Raw genomic sequence first — 15,412 nt, 5'->3', positions numbered from 1 at the left:
TTTCAGAGTATACTGCCGAAATGTGTGTCTTTTCTGCTGCCAAAGTACGCCAAGTGCGCTGAAATGACTGCCAGGTATAATGTGATGGCCGCCCGAATGCACAAAGCTCTTGCTCCCTTCCTCAGTGCGGTAGATTTGAAGGAACACGTGTCGGAAATCATCAAGCATCTCACACAGCGATTGAACGAAAGCGAAGCAGTGAGCAAACTTGCCGAGCTCCACCTGCCCAGCTGCACGATCGGCAGCGATCTGTTCATCAGCAAAGCCACATACGCAACAGCGCTGGAGCATTTGAAGCAATCCGTGTGGGGCTCAGCGTCCATCAAGTTTAGCTTGCTGAGCAACCTATGCCTCAAGAACAGTTCGGCCATCGAGCGGACGCTAGCGGAGGTGAAACGATGGCTGTGGGCTGCCGAAGAACCGGAGCAAAAAATGGTTCACCTGCTGCAGTACAGCGTCCTGTTGGAACACCTGCAAGAGTACATTGGGCAGCAGAAGGAACGATCCTTTAAACCGTACCTTGTGCGTGATGTGGTTTGCTTTCTGTGCAACACTCTGTCAGCGTTTCCGGCGTTACGCACAGCCACACTGAACAGCTTCGAACGGTTTCTTGCCAATGTGGTAACGGCGGCCGATGGTGCCGAACTGCTGGCCGAACAGCTGCACACGATCGTATCATCCTTGCTGGAGGTCGAATGTGCCGAACCGTCGTCGAGCGTTTCGCACAAATCGCTCTCGCTGTTACGGTTCCTAATCTTACAACACACCACCCTGTTCGGAAGTGCGATCGGTAAGCTTAACTACCTGCCCTGTGACAAGCGCTTCGATGAGTTGCGTTTGATGATTGCGCGCCAAAAATCGGCTGGCGGTGAAAGTTTGCTACCGGGCGAGGAAATTGCTGCCCTGATCGAGTTGCCCAATCTGAGGTACGAAGATTTAGCCGCTTTAAAAATTACGGTAAGCAGATTTTGCTCTCTCTCTCTCGATAAAGCTCTATCGTTTATGGTATATAACAAGCGTGTGTTTATCTTATTTAAAACAGTTAACTACGAAAAAAGATGATCTGAAGCGACTGTGCGACGAATTGTCTGACCAGCGTGCGTCCGACTCGGGTGCTAGCGGCGAAAGCGTTCTGCACCGGTTGGTGTACATTTTGCTGGAAGTTGTGCGAAATTCTCCATTCGATAAGGTAACCGTTTCATATAGTATTGAGGAGGAATACTAAATTTAATATTCTTGTTGCTTTACAGCGTTCGATAGAAGCGCTGAGGTGTTTGGGCGAAATAGGACCGATCGATTTGGGCACAATGTTGCTCAAGTCGGATGCCGAATTGATTGCGTACGATACGGTAGGACTAATGGGATCAAGAGTAGAGCAAAAAGTTTACCAGGGATTGTTTTTTTTTTACAGATCAGCAACTCAAAGGAAGCAATCGAACGGTGCGTTGATGTTTTGTTGCGCGAGCTGGACGTATTGCTGACGAGCAAAAACGTGTCCGTGGCAAACGTGGCCTCGCTAGTTTGCTACAAATTGCTGTACGGCAAAACATTCCACGCTTTGGCGGGTTAGTTCATCCATTGTTGTTCTATCTTGTCCTTAATCATCACATCACAATGCTTTATCGCTACTTGCACTTGTTTCCCTTACCGCAGCAAAGCTTCCAACGCTTCATCCCTTTTTGGGCACCGCGCCGGAAGAGGTGAAACTGTTCTCGTACACTGCGGGCCGGGAGTTGACGTTGCAGACGATCCTTGCCCACGAACGACTTATCTACCCGGCGTTTGTGCAACAACTGTCTGGCGCATTGTTGGCTTTTTTGGGTAACACGACGCTCAAAAAGCTGGCCGAACAGGAAACTACGTTTGCCGAAAAGCTCGTCCCTTTGCTGGTGCAGATAGCGATCAAGCAATTCGAAGAATCGATCATCGATAAAGTGGGGCATTTTGTAAGTAGTGGCCGGAGATGGCAAAGGACTCTATTCACATTTAGTATTCCCATTCTTGCAGATAAATGATTTTTTCTCTAAATTTGGCCTTGTGCGAACCGACCCAAGCCAGCACACCATCTTCAACGATCCCAAAGCCATACAGCTGATGCTTACGGTAGTGGAGTGCACCAGGATACATAATCAGTTGTGCGTATACGGTGCCCGTTTCGAAAAAAAGAGGAGAATGCTTTACTAATGGTGTTAATTGTGTGGCCCGTTCCGTAGGTTTCCTCAGTATAAAATCTCCATCAACTATCTACCGGTAGCACAAGCTTCGCACTTCTGTCAGGCACACTTCAAGGCGATCCTGTACGGTGAGCTGTGGTACCGCGAGGAGGTGGACACGGGCAATGGGGATGCGAAAAAGAATCCCAAACTTCTGGACCTAATGAAAATGTGCCATCTGGCAATCGGGGTGAACGATGCGGTTCAATCGTTCCTAAACCCAATCCAGGAACGGTTGGAATACCATCGGTTGGAGCAAAGTTACGCCAAATGTTTGGTGATGCAGGATGCTAGCGTGGTTTGGGGAGAAAACGCCCGCGAGGGTACGGCCCACACCAGTGCCCAGGAAGGCTTCCTACAAACGTTGAAAGATGCGTGTCTGTATGGGTTGGCAAGATCGCTCCCGGTAGCACCGCAGCAGGTCGACTACGAATGTGCCTGGCGTCTGTCGGACTGGAACGTTCTAATCGGCACCGACGGTACCGATGCAACGGGGGGAACCGTGGCTGGGACGAATGGGTTGCACGTGCAGTCCCGTGCCTTCGAACGCGCCCACTACACAGCGCTCAAATGTTTGCAGCTAAGGGATGAGCTGGCGGTAGACAGTGCGATCGTTGAGGCGCGCCGAGCCGTCAGTGAAATTTTCAAACTTACCAGCATCGAATCGACCAAACACATTTACCACGGTTTGTGCCGGCTGCGCATGTTACAGCAGGTGGAGGACTTTGGAGACATTCATTTCGCCAAGCAGATCGACTGCGAGCAGGACATGCTGCACCGGTGGAAGCAACAGGACGAGCTGCCGCACAGTGAATTCACGCTGCTGGAATGCATCCTATCGCAGAGGCTGTCCATCTTCAGCACCGGTGGGATCCGTGCGAAGCGGAGCTGGATTCCGCCGGCGGTTTACAGCACACTGCTGCTGCTGATCCACGAATCGCGCCTCCGAGGTTACGTCAATTGTGCGATACGAAATGTGGCGCTGATCGGCAAGGAAGAGCAGCTGCCCGCCAACATCCAGTCGGTCGTAATGCTGGAAAATGCTCAGCTCAACTGGACGTCCGGTCATCGGCTGGTGGCGCGCGAGCTTGCCTGGGAAGTGATGACCAGCAGCAAGTACAACGATCCGATGGTAAAGGCGGTCGCGTTCCGATTGTACGGCGAGTTTCAGGCCGAAGGCCACCTGCAGGAGATCAAGTCGCTGTGCTCCGATTACTTCCAGCAGGCGGAAAAGTGCGTTAACTATGTGGTGTCCAAGCAGCAGGGTACGGGTGGGGAGCAGAAAACACCCGCCGGCACGATACCGTCCAGCCATCGCTGTTTCGAGGTGGATCGTAACTACACCGTTCAGCACACGGTCGCCAAATATGCGGATCGTGAATTTGTGCGGGTATGGTAGCGTCGCTCTTTTCGCCGCACCCAAGCGCGATTAAATCTCTTTGTCTTTGCAGCTCAGCAATTTTTTCCGCTCGCAGGAGTGGGAAGCGCGCAAAGCCAACCTGGCCCGCATGGAGGAGGAAGCGACACGTCTGAAGGCGGAAGCGGCACACGCAACCGATCAGCGCCGTAAAGATGTCGGACGTTCGCTTCACTTCATGCACAAAAATTTGCAGCGTGATAGAAAAGCCGCCGAAGAGGTGGAACAAAGCCGGGGAGATTATTTGAATCTGGCACTGTGCTATTACTTGATGTACGCCAAACAGACGACGATCGTGAGCGACATGGTGATCTTTAGGATCATTTCGCTCTGGCTGAACAATCAGCAGAACAAGAGTGCGAAGGAGTTAATCGAAGAGTCGCTGCTCAGCATTCCGTCGTATAAATTTATCGCCGTACTGCCGCAGCTCACGCCGAGGGTAGGGGTGCACGGTGATGTTGGTGCGTTGGTGCAGCGAGCGCTGGTACGGTGTGCGCTCGATCATCCGCATCACACGCTGCCGTTTGTGTTTGCTCAGCTGCATGCCTTCAAGGATCAGCCGGACCACGAGTGAGTTTTCCCTTCAATTAACTCTATTTCTGTTGGGAATAGTGCGCTCTGACTGGGAATAGATCCAACAGACCACGATCTTCAACTTTTCCAAGCTCACAAATAATCGCTTATAATAGTTACTCATAATGATCTGTTCTGACATTTTCCCCCCCAGAACTCCAGCCAACGACAACCGTTTGCTAGGCGTACGAGAGGTGTACAACAAGCTGAGGCAGGAACCGTCACTAGAGCAAATGTTGCAACAGTCCGAACGGATGAATCTCGCCCTCATCGAGCTGGCCAACAAAACGCTCTCCAGTAGCCCCTCGTTCCGCGAGTACACCATGACCAAGCGCGATCCGCTGGGACTGTTGGCCAATCTGGATCTCGTGCACTGTCCCACGGTAGAGCTGCCGGTCGTGAGGGACGGCAACTATCGTGCACGGATCGTAGGCATCCGGCGCTGGGATCCAAAAGTCATCGGTGTAGGTGGAATCAATGCACCGAAGAAACTAACCTGCCTGTGTCTGGACGGATCGAAGCGGACGCAGCTGCTGAAGGGCAAGGACGATATGCGGCAGGATGCGGTAATGCAGCAGGTATTCGGCATACTGAACATTTTGCTCCGCCACGACAAGGAAACGGCCCACCGGAAGCTGTCCGTGCGCACGTACAAGGTGGTGCCGCTGTCGCGCCAGAGCGGTGTACTGGAATGGTGCAACAATACGATGCCGATCGGGGCTTGGTTGCTGACCGGGCATGTGAAGTACCGGCCGCAGGACATCGAACCGACTGCAGCGCGGAAAAAGTTTACCAACGTAAGCTAGCACCTTGAAGTTGAAGGTGATCAATGCCCAAGTATTTATACGTTGCTCTCTTTCCAGAACGCGCAAGCGGGCATGACGGTGGAGAAAAAGCTGCAAAACTATTTGGACATTTGCGGCAAAATTCGGCCCGTCTTTCGGCACTACTTTCTCGAACAATACCACAAACCGGGCGTATGGTTCGAACGGCAGCAAAACTACATCAAAAGTGTGGCCGCCAGCTCGATGATCGGCTACGTGCTCGGCATCGGCGACCGACACGTGCAGAACATCCTGATCGACAAGCGCACCGGGGAGGTGATACACATCGACTTCGGTATCGCGTTCGAGATGGGGAAAAACTTGCCCACCCCGGAAACCGTACCGTTCCGGCTGACGCGCGACATCGTGGACGGCATGGGGATCAGCGGTGTGGAGGGTGTGTTCAGGAGGTAGGTGGTGGCTGCTTACGCGCAACCGTCGATCGTACTGTGATACCTTTCCTTCCTCGTTTCCTTTTTTTCGCAGATCGTGTGAAAAAACGCTAGAAGTGCTGCGAAACAATCAGACGGTGATTCTCGCCATCCTGGAGGTACTGCTGTACGATCCGCTCTACTCGTGGAACGTGCTGTCGAACAAGAAGGCGAACCGCCGGCAACAGCAAGCCTACCTGTCCGGCGATGAGTCGGATGCGGACGAAGCGATCGGGCTGCCGATACGGCGCGACATCAACGTGACGGCCGAGCGGACGCTGATGCAGGTGGAGGAAAAGCTGCTCGGGCAGGAAGATAGCAAGTACATCTCGGTCGAAGGTCAGGTGCAGATGCTGATCTTCAACGCGACCAACAAGCGCAATCTCTGCCAGGTGTTTGCCGGCTGGCAGCCTTATCTCTAACTTATGGTGTGAGTCTTTCGTACGATAATTATTATCATTATTTTTTATTTACCTTTTTCCGTTCTTCTTTTTCTGAACACACAACCATGAATGGTAATATTTGCTTGGGAAAATATTGGGAAAAATCCGCTGTTGAGGTTTTGTTTTACAAAACAGTGTAAATGCATGGCTAAAACGTGGAGAGAGGTAGCACGTTGTGAAAGAGGTAGCTTTGAGCTATGAGCAACACCTGTATCGGTTACAAACGCGCGAACCCTTTTGGGGCAGGGTGGCGACATTTTTCGGTTGACCAGCAGTAGTAGCAGTTATCTATCCGCCCGTCACTTCGATCGAGGTACCGTTAACGTAGCTGCTTTTATCCGACGCCAGGAAGGCTGCTACTTCCGCGATTTCTGTAAAGCACACAGATCGAACAGTTTTAAAATTAACGTTGATACCATGGCCTGTAATCGTTGCTGCACTGCACCTACCCTCCGGATTGCCGAAGCGCCGCAAGGCACACTGCATGATGATCATGTCTTTCACCTTCTGCGGCACCGTGCCCGTCATGGGCGTGTGGATGAATCCCGGCACGATCGCATTCACCCGTATGTTGTACCGTCCGAACTCGCGCGCCACCACCTTGGTCATAGCCTCGACGCCTGCCTTGCTGGGCGAATAGTTTGACTGGCCGATGTTTCCGGTGCGAGCCACGATCGACGATACGTTCACCATCGAGCCCGCCAGCTCGTGCTCGATCATGGCACGGCCGAAACGCTGCAGCACCAGCCAGGTACCCTTCAGATTCACATTTATCACCGCATCGAAATCGGATTCGGGCATTTTCAGCAGAAAGTTGTCACGCGTAATGCCCGCCGAATTGACGACGATCGTCGGAGGTTTTTTGTACCGTGCGACCACTGCCTTCAGCACCTCATCGATGCTCTCGCCGGAGGAGACATCCATTTCGTACGCACCATTGTCACCGGTTGCTGCGAGCGATGAGACCGTTTCCTGGGCCGCCTGTACGTTTCGATCGACGGCAACAACGATCGCCCCGTCCCGGGCCAACAGTTTGCTTGTGGCCCGTCCAATTCCAGAACCGGCCCCTGTGTGTATGTGTGGTTTACGTAACAGTGCAGATTGGTTAACACCATGCATTGTTTAATGCGCGTTCCCGGGTTCGGTTGGGCTGGGGTGCTTCATTCTATACTTACCGGTCACCAGAGCTAACTTTCCTGCCAAAGGAGTGGCCATCGTGACGGTGGGAGGGTGATTTAATTAGCGAGGAATTCAACTTAACTGCAAGCGAGTTGAACTGAACCGTGCGCACTGCACGACGACGTACTCGCAACATATCACAACAAACTCCACGCCATAAACATGTGTTTATGGCACGGCTGACAAGAAGGCGGCAGAAATTATAGCAAACTAACCAGGGCGGGGGGTTGGGATTTTGTTTCCAATTTGATGGCTCTTTTTGTACAGCGGTTTCACGCGAAGATGTGTTTTGGTTTTTCCAGCACAAGCTTATAATTTTAAACCGATGAAATGTTTGTTTGGAGCGTAATCAACTAACTAAAATAAGCGTACAGTCTATTGCTCATTCGAGAGCTATTTAATCGTGGTGTAAAAAAATGCTCCTACCGATCATGAAAATACTTCTCTAACCTGGCGATGAAAGTCCTTCCTACATGCGGTCGATCCAGGCAAGATTAGATCCTCAGAGTTCCCGATACCGCTCACTGTCTAGCGCCGTCATCGGGAAATGCCATTGCCCCGGGTTGGGAGACCTTCCCTCTTATAACCTGCCAATCAAAGCTTTCTGATTGCGTTTAATTGGTCGTACGATTGGCTGTAAGATGTACAGCACCCTTGCGCGTCTCTTAACTTCTATGTTGTAAACGATGGTGGCTTTTGTCCCCAAATAAGTGAAGTTCTGAATGATGTGCGATCACCTATCTGTATTCGTAAAACAATAGACCTGCTACCAGGGCTGCTGGGAAGTGCCAACATCATTTTGATTTGTTTGGGGTCTCATTAATCTTGAATCAATCAATAAATTATTAGCGCTTAAAATTATCAGATAAGCTGCAACTAGAGCTAGAGATCACACCCGTCAAAAGAGCTCAACCGAGTTGGGTTGCTTATAATTTAGTATCGGGGTTTGATCATGTCATATCACGTGTTTAAATTTTTATCATCGACACATCTGTTCTGCCCGCGTACCATCCATCTTTAATGTTGAATATCTCCGTTTTTAAACGAACGAACTGATGCCCTATCATCCAGGCAACCGATCAGACGTCTTGAAGTTTGTTCAGAGCCTTAAGAAATCGTAAATTGGGGGCCGTAAAGATCTGAAACTTGCTTAACTAGCTTTTAAATCGGACGACGCATTAAAAAGCTATTCTATATTAATGTTGACATCGATACCGGTAGCTCAGAAGCCTCAAAAATGGACATCCTTACGGCAAGATACCTCTATACCGTATCATTAGCACTGTTCAGTTGCTCTTCCAGATCGGATTGCCTTTGGAGCAGCTGTCGGTACGCTTCCACAGCCCACACAACGGTACCGATCGATAGCAGGGCAAAGAAAGCGAGAACTCCCACACCGCTCAGCAACAACCACTGCATTGAATCTGAAGAGGGGAAACGATAATTCACTACCATTATCATCCACCAGCGTTTTCGGCTACGATCACCCACCTTCCTGCACAATGTGCCACGTTTTGGTGGCACTACCCAATCGGCTCGTACCGAGACATCTGTACGTGGCACGTGCTTCGGCCGGTTCGAGCGCGATGTGAATAAAGTGGCCTAAGTGTGGTTCAGTCGAGGAAATTGCGCACGTACAGCAAGGTGCTGACCGTTGTGGTACCCTCACTGTTCGCCACCTGACAGGACACGATACCGGGACCGTAGACTAACGGCCATGAGGGAACGATTGCTTCAAAGTTTGTTTTATGGTAGATGCGAGATAACTAAGAACGAATTTTACATTAACTCTCTCGCTCTCTCTCTTTCTAGTTGGTCTGTTTTGTTTCGCCTAAACGACTACGGCACTTACCCATACCAGACCTTGCGGCAAGATGATGCTTTTGTCGCAGTATCTACTCTGTACACTGCTCGATCCTTGGTCCATTTTCGTGAGCGAACAAGGTGTGTAGGAAAAGGTTACGTTTGGCGCCGGATACGCAACTCCTCGGCACCGGAAGCTGACATGATCTGCACTTTGCAGAACATTGTACTGCTCCATCTGCGCAATCGGGCTGCCTGTCAGGGTGAAACGAACGTACGTAGTTTAAAGTACACAAGTTGAAGATGTCCTACTGCTAGCGTGCTACCTACCATGCACCAAGATGTGCAAATGAAATCGTTCCACCTTTCGGTTGAAGTGTATCCACAGGTCAAACTGGCCACCATCTTCCTGCGTAACGTTGCGCACTGTGTACGACAGCGTGTCCAACGAGCGCTGTTCCTCGCATGCTCTCGAATGCGTTCGGAAGTGATCGCAGAAGCTAAGGCTAGGTTCACGATCGATGTAAACCGCTCCACCGACGAACGGTGGGTGATAGACAGCGATCGAGAAGTTGCCCCGATTTGATACATCGAGCACACCGCTGTTGGGCGCAGTGAGCGTTGAATGATCGTCCAGCACGGACAGTACGGATAGGTGCATGCTGGCACAGCCCGTTTCCGTCGCACAACACCGATAGCTTCCGACGTGAGCTTTATCCACCGGTCGGATCGTTAGGGTGGTTCGGTTTGAGCTCAAACGTACCTCACTGGATGGCTGAACACGCACGGGAAAAAAGGGAACTGTTAAAGCGGTGGCCCCCCGTTCGCATGCCAAGCCTCAGCTCACCTCACCTTATAATGTGCATCGAACGTGTCGGAGGAGAAATACCACTGGATGTGTTTGTGCTCGGTGAGAGTGAAACATGTCAGCTGTATCCTTTCGTACTGTACAGCAATTCGGGGACCGCGTATAACGATCGCTGGAATCGATGAGCCGAGCACTACTGAATTCAAAACCGCACCAATTAAACCATGTATGAAGGTGCAGTCCGCTACCGTTGCTTACCAACACAGATCGTGGTCAAGATGAGACACGTTACCAACGTTACTTCGTCCGTCATTTTGTTTGAAGCACCGGATTATAGAGATCATATCACACCGGGGCACACATATTTGGTACAGCTACTGTACCGGGTCTGTATTTCTTCACGCACAAGCTTACTGTAGCACGTCTTTTCGAGCTGTGACTCCACGCCGGCGTACCCATGGCTAGCTCACTGCCGAGCAGTTAGTTGGCTGGCTTATCTCTACCTTCACCAATTCAATAATGTTATCATTCAATTCCTTTTTTTTTGTAGAATGTTTTTGAATTTATATCAGTGAATTATTATTCATAGTTTTGATACTATCAGTTTACACGTTTTATTTGATTACTAGGTTGTATATTTATGTTCGCTTATCAGTTGCGTACAGTGATGAACAACATAATAAGACCACCTAATGTTGGAGGTCTTCGGTACCCCTACCGAACAGGGATGAATCCCTAAACATTAATTCAATGGATCTTGGAAAATGATGGAATCAAAGATATTTTATCAAGAAACATATTGTACGAGCGTACCGAACTTGTCGTGTACTGGTTGGTATCTGTCTAGTCTGCCTAGTCACAACGGCTCGCTATTACTAGAAGGGTTTGTCTGTTGTTTAAGCAATTTGTCATACAAATGTCAATAAAACCGTTAAAGATGACCGGGTGGCGGGTGAATCCCAAACAGATCCTGCACTACGTTCCAGTTGCGCATGTTCAACGTTGGTAACTTATAGGTGACTAAGAAGTGAACTCAATGTATGACCTTCAGTTTTGCTGGATCAACTGGGGAACCATCTCATCTCAATTCTATCATGGTGTGATATAGATGTGGCTTAGATATGCCTAACATATTGTTTCCGACGCTCATTAAAGATTTTCGTCCGAGCTGGAAGCAATTAACGTTTGGCGTTTAATTGCAGCCTAGGGCTCGTGGCACGTATAATTACAGACTGGAGAAAGACGTGAACAATGGAGGAAATAATTTTGGAGCCCTGCTCTAAGTTTTGTTATTTGTTTGTCAATGTCAATGACATTGGTAACTAGATTTAATGTAATGAGCCATGTGAGACAGTTAGAAACTGTGGCACACTCAGTGCCATCCCAATCTTTTGAATCTGGATATGGTTGTGATTGGCCTAATAGCCAGCAATTAGAATGGGGATTCACCATTGTCAAAAACAAAAACCATCTCAATAAAAAACGGGCCCGTCCGGCAATCGGTTTAGTCGTATTTGGAAACTGTTGTCCGTAACATGGAGCACCGCCATTTAGGTTCGTTTCGCTGGACGCTGGTGATGGTTCTTATCCTCACCGTATGTCACAACACGACATCGGCCGTGGAAATTGGTTCCGGCGGTACGGGAAAGCAAGTTTCCGCCAAACACACCGCCAACGATCATGTGCGTGAAGTGCTCGGGCACATCTTCGGTCGGGACGATCGTTCGCACTCGGGCAGCCACAGTTCGAGCTCGAGCGATGAACGAGGCGAACGTGGACCTCGATGGGGCCGAAACCGTGACACCTGCCGGTATGTGAGTCGTTCGGGGAAGTTTTGCAAGTGTAATTGCTACGACCGTAACGATCGCTAACGTGCCGGGATTTTTGATCTACACCGAGTAGGGATGGCGTGCCGTTGTCACGAGGATATGGGATTTGCGGTGTGTAATTCGACATTTCCATTCTATTAAAATTTAAAAAAGGATACATCAACTACGATAATCTTTGAGAACTAATATCACATGTCGAATAACGCTCTACTCCCTATGGCAGTGTTTGTCAGCCATGTTATTTAAGCTCCTCGCACCTTTCACTCTAGTTCTCGGTCTAAAATCCTTCAACAAATCAGCTACAGATTATCTGTGTGGGTTTGTGTAATGTCGTCCTACTAACTAACTGGGAGTTGTAGATTTTTGACATCCCTCGTTTTCACCGTGAGTTTAAGATGGTTTAGACTTTTGATTGGATACTTGGAGACATATTCACACCCAGATCGCCCCAATTCAAGGCTAAGTAATGTGATATTACTAGAATTGGCTCGTAATGGCTATATAATGTGCTTGAAGTTTAGGAGTTATTAACTTTGAAATTTTAATAGTTCGTTCAGGGACATTAATATTCCACTAAGTCAACAAATCAGGATCGCTTATAATCCTGATCGCTTGATCATAGTAGGCTAGTCAATCATCATAGGCTTAGTCAAGATTTCTGGCTTTCTATGACTTGGATGTTACCCTCAGCTAGATAGTCAGTTTTGCGTACGGGGAGACGGTCTGGATGGGAGTTGAATTACTTATTCTATAGTTCCTAGTGTTCTATAATTCCGACTCATAGCTAGCTAGGGTCAGAATTGGCAATGAACCCTAGCATCTTCGGTTTTCTGTGTTCTGTTTGTAGTGGCCATCGACTAAGTATCTAAGTCTACATGAAGATGGCTGATCTCAGCTTACCGATTTACATCTTCAGCCCTAAAAGAGAGAAAAGTGTGATGTGAGTTATCAGAAGCTTTGTTTAGATAACTCTTTGTTAGATAAGCCAATGCACAAAATCGCAAGAAAATTGAGCGATGTAGCGGGTCTTGTTAAACTGTGAATAAACCTCTGTATGATCCCACAAAGCTTTTATGGCTCAGATCCCTACTGAGAGCACCGCATCGGATTCTAACCGTGCAATGAAGTAGTAAGCTAGAGAGATGATTACTTCCAATGTTTAATACCCCAGGCGATACATTCCCAGCATCACGCTGCGATTACGGTGAAACAGCTTGACAATCGTCATGAACGTTGCTGGCAGGTTATTGGCATATTTCTTTCCTTGGGCACTATAGTATGACGTGTCACTCGTCGCTAATTAGACGGTTCTGACTTAGACCGCCTAGACCAACAGCTTCAACGATTTCCTTGTTGAATGTAAATTCCTTAACCCATCATCTACTGTCCATCTTTAATTTGCATTACTTATTGATATTGATATTGATACCCCCTTGACTAATGCCATCGAAAGCAGAATACCACGTTGCGATATCTCTTTTTCTAGAATTCACTGCGCATCCTGGCGCAAAAAAAAGTATAACCAACTGTAAACAGTAGCTATAAACGTCTCGCAAAAAAGCGAAACTTGGAAATGACTCATAATTACACGACCCGTACGCTTTAGCGATGGTCAACAGTACACAGTTCTACCCGTGTACCAAACCAATGGCCCGTTTCTCAACCCCAAATTCTCCCTTAGTTCACTTCCGACTAATTAGGACCCCGAATGGACGCTTTTACGATCGAAATAAAGTTTGGCATTTGCGGGTTGCCCGTTGCTTTCCCAGCTATCCTGTTTGAAGCTAACCGGACCGGACTCAACTGTCGATCTGCGCTTGTTATTGTTGTGCGGGAAGTGCGTTCTCGAGTTGTTGTAATGCGATAAATGAAATGCGCCACCGATTCGGACACAGCTTAAAGTTGCTCCATCACGATGATTCTACTCTCCATGGTAGCCAATCGGTCGGTTGGGGCGGGGGCTAAACATGCTAATTCCGAATGCTTACCCTCACCACGGTGACTCAGTCGTCACCAGCTTCAGTTAGCGTCTCCTCTGCTGGACTGGGCTGGCATGTGTCCAATGTCAAGTTGACTCCCTCCCCTGCCCATTTACACCAGCAAAAGGCCAATAGACGACGACGACGACGACGACGACATATGCAGGAAAACCGGTTACAGTTTAACAAACTTTTACACCGCGATCCGCGTCCAGGTTATTGCGCCCGTGCGTGGTCTATTTCTGGCCGCTCGGTTGACATGCTCGCGCGGTTCATGACCGTCTGTTGTCGATGTGAAGTTCCAAATTTGCCTTCCCTCGAAAAAAAAGAGGGCCTTCTTTTCTAAACACGTAACACCTGGGGCGTATTGTTTTACGGACATTTATGACCAACTGTGCGGAGAGGATGCAAATTTTTGGCCAGAACAATGTCCATCCTTGAAAGGGAAAAAGTTGGACCTTCGGCCACTTGGCCACACTTTACAACCGTCTGATGTAATGGAACTCGATTGGTAAAACAATGTGTCGCATTGTTATTATCTGCACTGCCTTTGGAAGCTTGTCGTTCGCTCGGGTCATATTTTGATTCTGCTATTTAAGCGATGTTCCTGGCACTTTGCTGGACATAACCACTTTTGCACGTGCAAGTCCGACAAGTGAATTCATATCGTAGTGCAAGATGAGATCCGCAGCTGTAGCGTTTCTGGTCCTGGCGCTAGCCGTATCCTGTCAGGGCGCGCCATCCGATCGTGAGGACATTGCTGGATCGAAAGATACCGCACTGGCAACGTTCCTGCAACCGCTGGAAGCGAAATGGCGCGATGATCAAACCATCCCCGAGCGTCGTTCCAGGGAATTAAGCTACTTCGGTAAAGTGCTTTCAAAATGTGACTGGAATTCCAACGACTTAACTCTTGATCGCTTTATGCAGGCACAGGCTACAGCTACCACCCGTACGGAGGACATCACAATCCCCTGTACACGTCACCGTACAGTCAGCAGGCTTTGTACAGCAATCCGTACAGCACACCCGGCTACGGTATCGGAGGACTGAATGGATATGGAGGTGCTGGAGGTGGACTCGGTGGGTTGGGGGTTGGTGGTGGCATTGGCTATCTAGGCACCGGGGCAGGTGGATACCCTGGAGCACAGTTTGGATACTCAGGCTTTGGACAGGGTGCCGGTGCGTATCCTTATGGCGGTGGATTTAATGTGGGGCAGAGTCCGTACGGTGGTGGGTACGGTACTCAGCTCGGAGGATACTACAATCGGGGGCTGTACGTTTGAGTGAAAAAAGGGTTTCGAAGCGGTCGTGGATACTGGCTGACTGACAAATAAAAACGAACTTTAGGTTATTGTTTTGCTGCAAAACGAGTGATGTAATTTAAGCATAAGGTTCACATACGGGCTGCAGATTCCTCCACGTCTTCTCCTTTTTGGTCTAAGGATCTGCTATGCTAGGTCAGACCGGTCATCTAATGGCTTCCTAGACTTATTGATATCGCTTAGTTGGATAGCCAGTGCGAACTAAAGGGCGAACAATCCGGATGTAATTGGAACCCCTATTCTGCCATGAGAAGACCGTCATGGCTGTCGCCTGCTCTACCGGGCCGCCCTAGTCCTCCACATAACATATGCATTAACAAATAAGCTGATCTTCTCGATTGACCCTCTATTGTTCCTGTGTTCTAGAGATCCACTTACCTGGTCATCGTCTTTTATATTATGTCCTTTGAGTGCAGACATAATAAAACATCATCTAAACGGTGCACAATATCCTGGACAAGAAGAACATTTTTAATACAAAACTCACAGTCCACGCCTAGGACGAAGCGAGCCATGAGGCGATCCTTTCTCGTCGTCAAAGATAGTGGATCAACCGATTGGCTATGCTCAGAAGCAGCTGAACACACG

The 15,412-nt window shown here is 49.0% G+C and overlaps 4 protein-coding genes across 7 annotated transcripts in view; 2 read left to right on the top strand and 2 right to left on the bottom strand.

The window, feature by feature from the left end:
* LOC118511628 (serine/threonine-protein kinase ATM) overlaps positions 1-15,412 on the top strand; it is a 35,171-nt gene that overhangs the window by 10,636 nt on the left and 9,123 nt on the right. Inside the window, exons 8-18 of one of the 2 annotated variants that reach the window (XM_036054937.1) lie at positions 7-957; positions 1,043-1,189; positions 1,251-1,349; positions 1,412-1,565; positions 1,654-1,946; positions 2,008-2,135; positions 2,214-3,603; positions 3,665-4,200; positions 4,358-5,000; positions 5,067-5,437; positions 5,514-5,888. In XM_036054937.1, coding sequence (XP_035910830.1) covers positions 7-957; positions 1,043-1,189; positions 1,251-1,349; positions 1,412-1,565; positions 1,654-1,946; positions 2,008-2,135; positions 2,214-3,603; positions 3,665-4,200; positions 4,358-5,000; positions 5,067-5,437; positions 5,514-5,880 — 5,079 coding nt within the window. In that variant the 3' untranslated portion in view covers positions 5,881-5,888. Of the gene's footprint in view, positions 1-6; positions 958-1,042; positions 1,190-1,250; positions 1,350-1,411; positions 1,566-1,653; positions 1,947-2,007; positions 2,136-2,213; positions 3,604-3,664; positions 4,201-4,357; positions 5,001-5,066; positions 5,438-5,513; positions 5,932-15,412 lie in introns of those variants that run through there. The other variant, XM_036054938.1, reaches the window with a different exon arrangement.
* LOC118511631 (estradiol 17-beta-dehydrogenase 8) lies at positions 5,901-7,226 on the bottom strand. The gene is made up of 3 exons (XM_036054943.1): positions 7,077-7,226; positions 6,351-6,968; positions 5,901-6,272 (listed from the first exon to the last, which is right to left on the bottom strand). Exons 1-3 carry the CDS (start codon positions 7,114-7,116, stop codon positions 6,190-6,192), a joined length of 741 nt encoding a protein of 246 aa, XP_035910836.1. The 5' UTR covers positions 7,117-7,226; the 3' UTR covers positions 5,901-6,189.
* LOC118511630 lies at positions 7,353-10,992 on the bottom strand. Of its 3 annotated transcripts, XR_004906169.1 has the most exons (6): positions 9,950-10,992; positions 9,736-9,887; positions 9,214-9,658; positions 8,933-9,138; positions 8,572-8,846; positions 7,353-8,504 (listed from the first exon to the last, which is right to left on the bottom strand). XR_004906169.1 is itself a non-coding variant. In XM_036054941.1 (5 exons), the coding sequence occupies exons 1-5, from the start codon at positions 10,002-10,004 to the stop codon at positions 8,694-8,696; spliced, it is 1,011 nt and encodes a 336-aa protein (XP_035910834.1). In that variant the 5' UTR covers positions 10,005-10,992; the 3' UTR covers positions 7,353-8,693. The 3 variants fall into 3 exon arrangements, 2 of the variants coding, with proteins under 2 accessions (XP_035910834.1, XP_035910835.1); XM_036054941.1 differs by having other exon boundaries at positions 7,353-8,846; XM_036054942.1 differs by having other exon boundaries at positions 7,353-8,846; positions 9,736-9,884.
* Positions 14,088-14,869, top strand: LOC118511634 (keratin-3, type I cytoskeletal 51 kDa-like). The gene is made up of 2 exons (XM_036054946.1): positions 14,088-14,367; positions 14,430-14,869. Exons 1-2 carry the CDS (start codon positions 14,178-14,180, stop codon positions 14,783-14,785), a joined length of 546 nt encoding a protein of 181 aa, XP_035910839.1. The 5' UTR covers positions 14,088-14,177; the 3' UTR covers positions 14,786-14,869.

Source organism: Anopheles stephensi, chromosome 3 (assembly GCF_013141755.1).
Source record: "Anopheles stephensi strain Indian chromosome 3, UCI_ANSTEP_V1.0, whole genome shotgun sequence".
Lineage (NCBI taxonomy): Eukaryota > Metazoa > Arthropoda > Insecta > Diptera > Culicidae > Anopheles > Anopheles stephensi.
The sequence above is the reverse complement of the archived record's forward strand: the minus strand, read 5'-3'. Positions and strand labels throughout refer to the sequence as shown.

Bases quoted from the DNA above. Each gene is read 5' to 3' on its own strand.
- LOC118511631 (XM_036054943.1), bottom strand. From the start codon at position 7,116: ATGGCCACTCCTTTGGCAGGAAAGTTAGCTCTGGTGACCG. The intron at 6,969-7,076 runs GTAAGTATAGAA...ACATACACACAG, and splicing joins AAAGTTAGCTCTGGTGACCG to GGGCCGGTTCTGGAATTGGA. The intron at 6,273-6,350 runs GTAGGTGCAGTG...TGTGCTTTACAG, and splicing joins GCGCTTCGGCAATCCGGAGG to AAATCGCGGAAGTAGCAGCC.
- LOC118511630 (XM_036054941.1), bottom strand. From the start codon at position 10,004: ATGACGGACGAAGTAACGTTGGTAACGTGTCTCATCTTGACCACGATC. The intron at 9,659-9,735 runs GTGAGGTGAGCT...GTGCGTGTTCAG, and splicing joins CGTTCGATGCACATTATAAG to CCATCCAGTGAGGTACGTTT. The intron at 9,139-9,213 runs GTAGGTAGCACG...TCACCCTGACAG, and splicing joins TTTGCACATCTTGGTGCATG to GCAGCCCGATTGCGCAGATG.
- LOC118511634 (XM_036054946.1), top strand. From the start codon at position 14,178: ATGAGATCCGCAGCTGTAGCGTTTCTGGTCCTGGCGCTAGCCGTATCC. The intron at 14,368-14,429 runs GTAAAGTGCTTT...CGCTTTATGCAG, and splicing joins CAGGGAATTAAGCTACTTCG to GCACAGGCTACAGCTACCAC.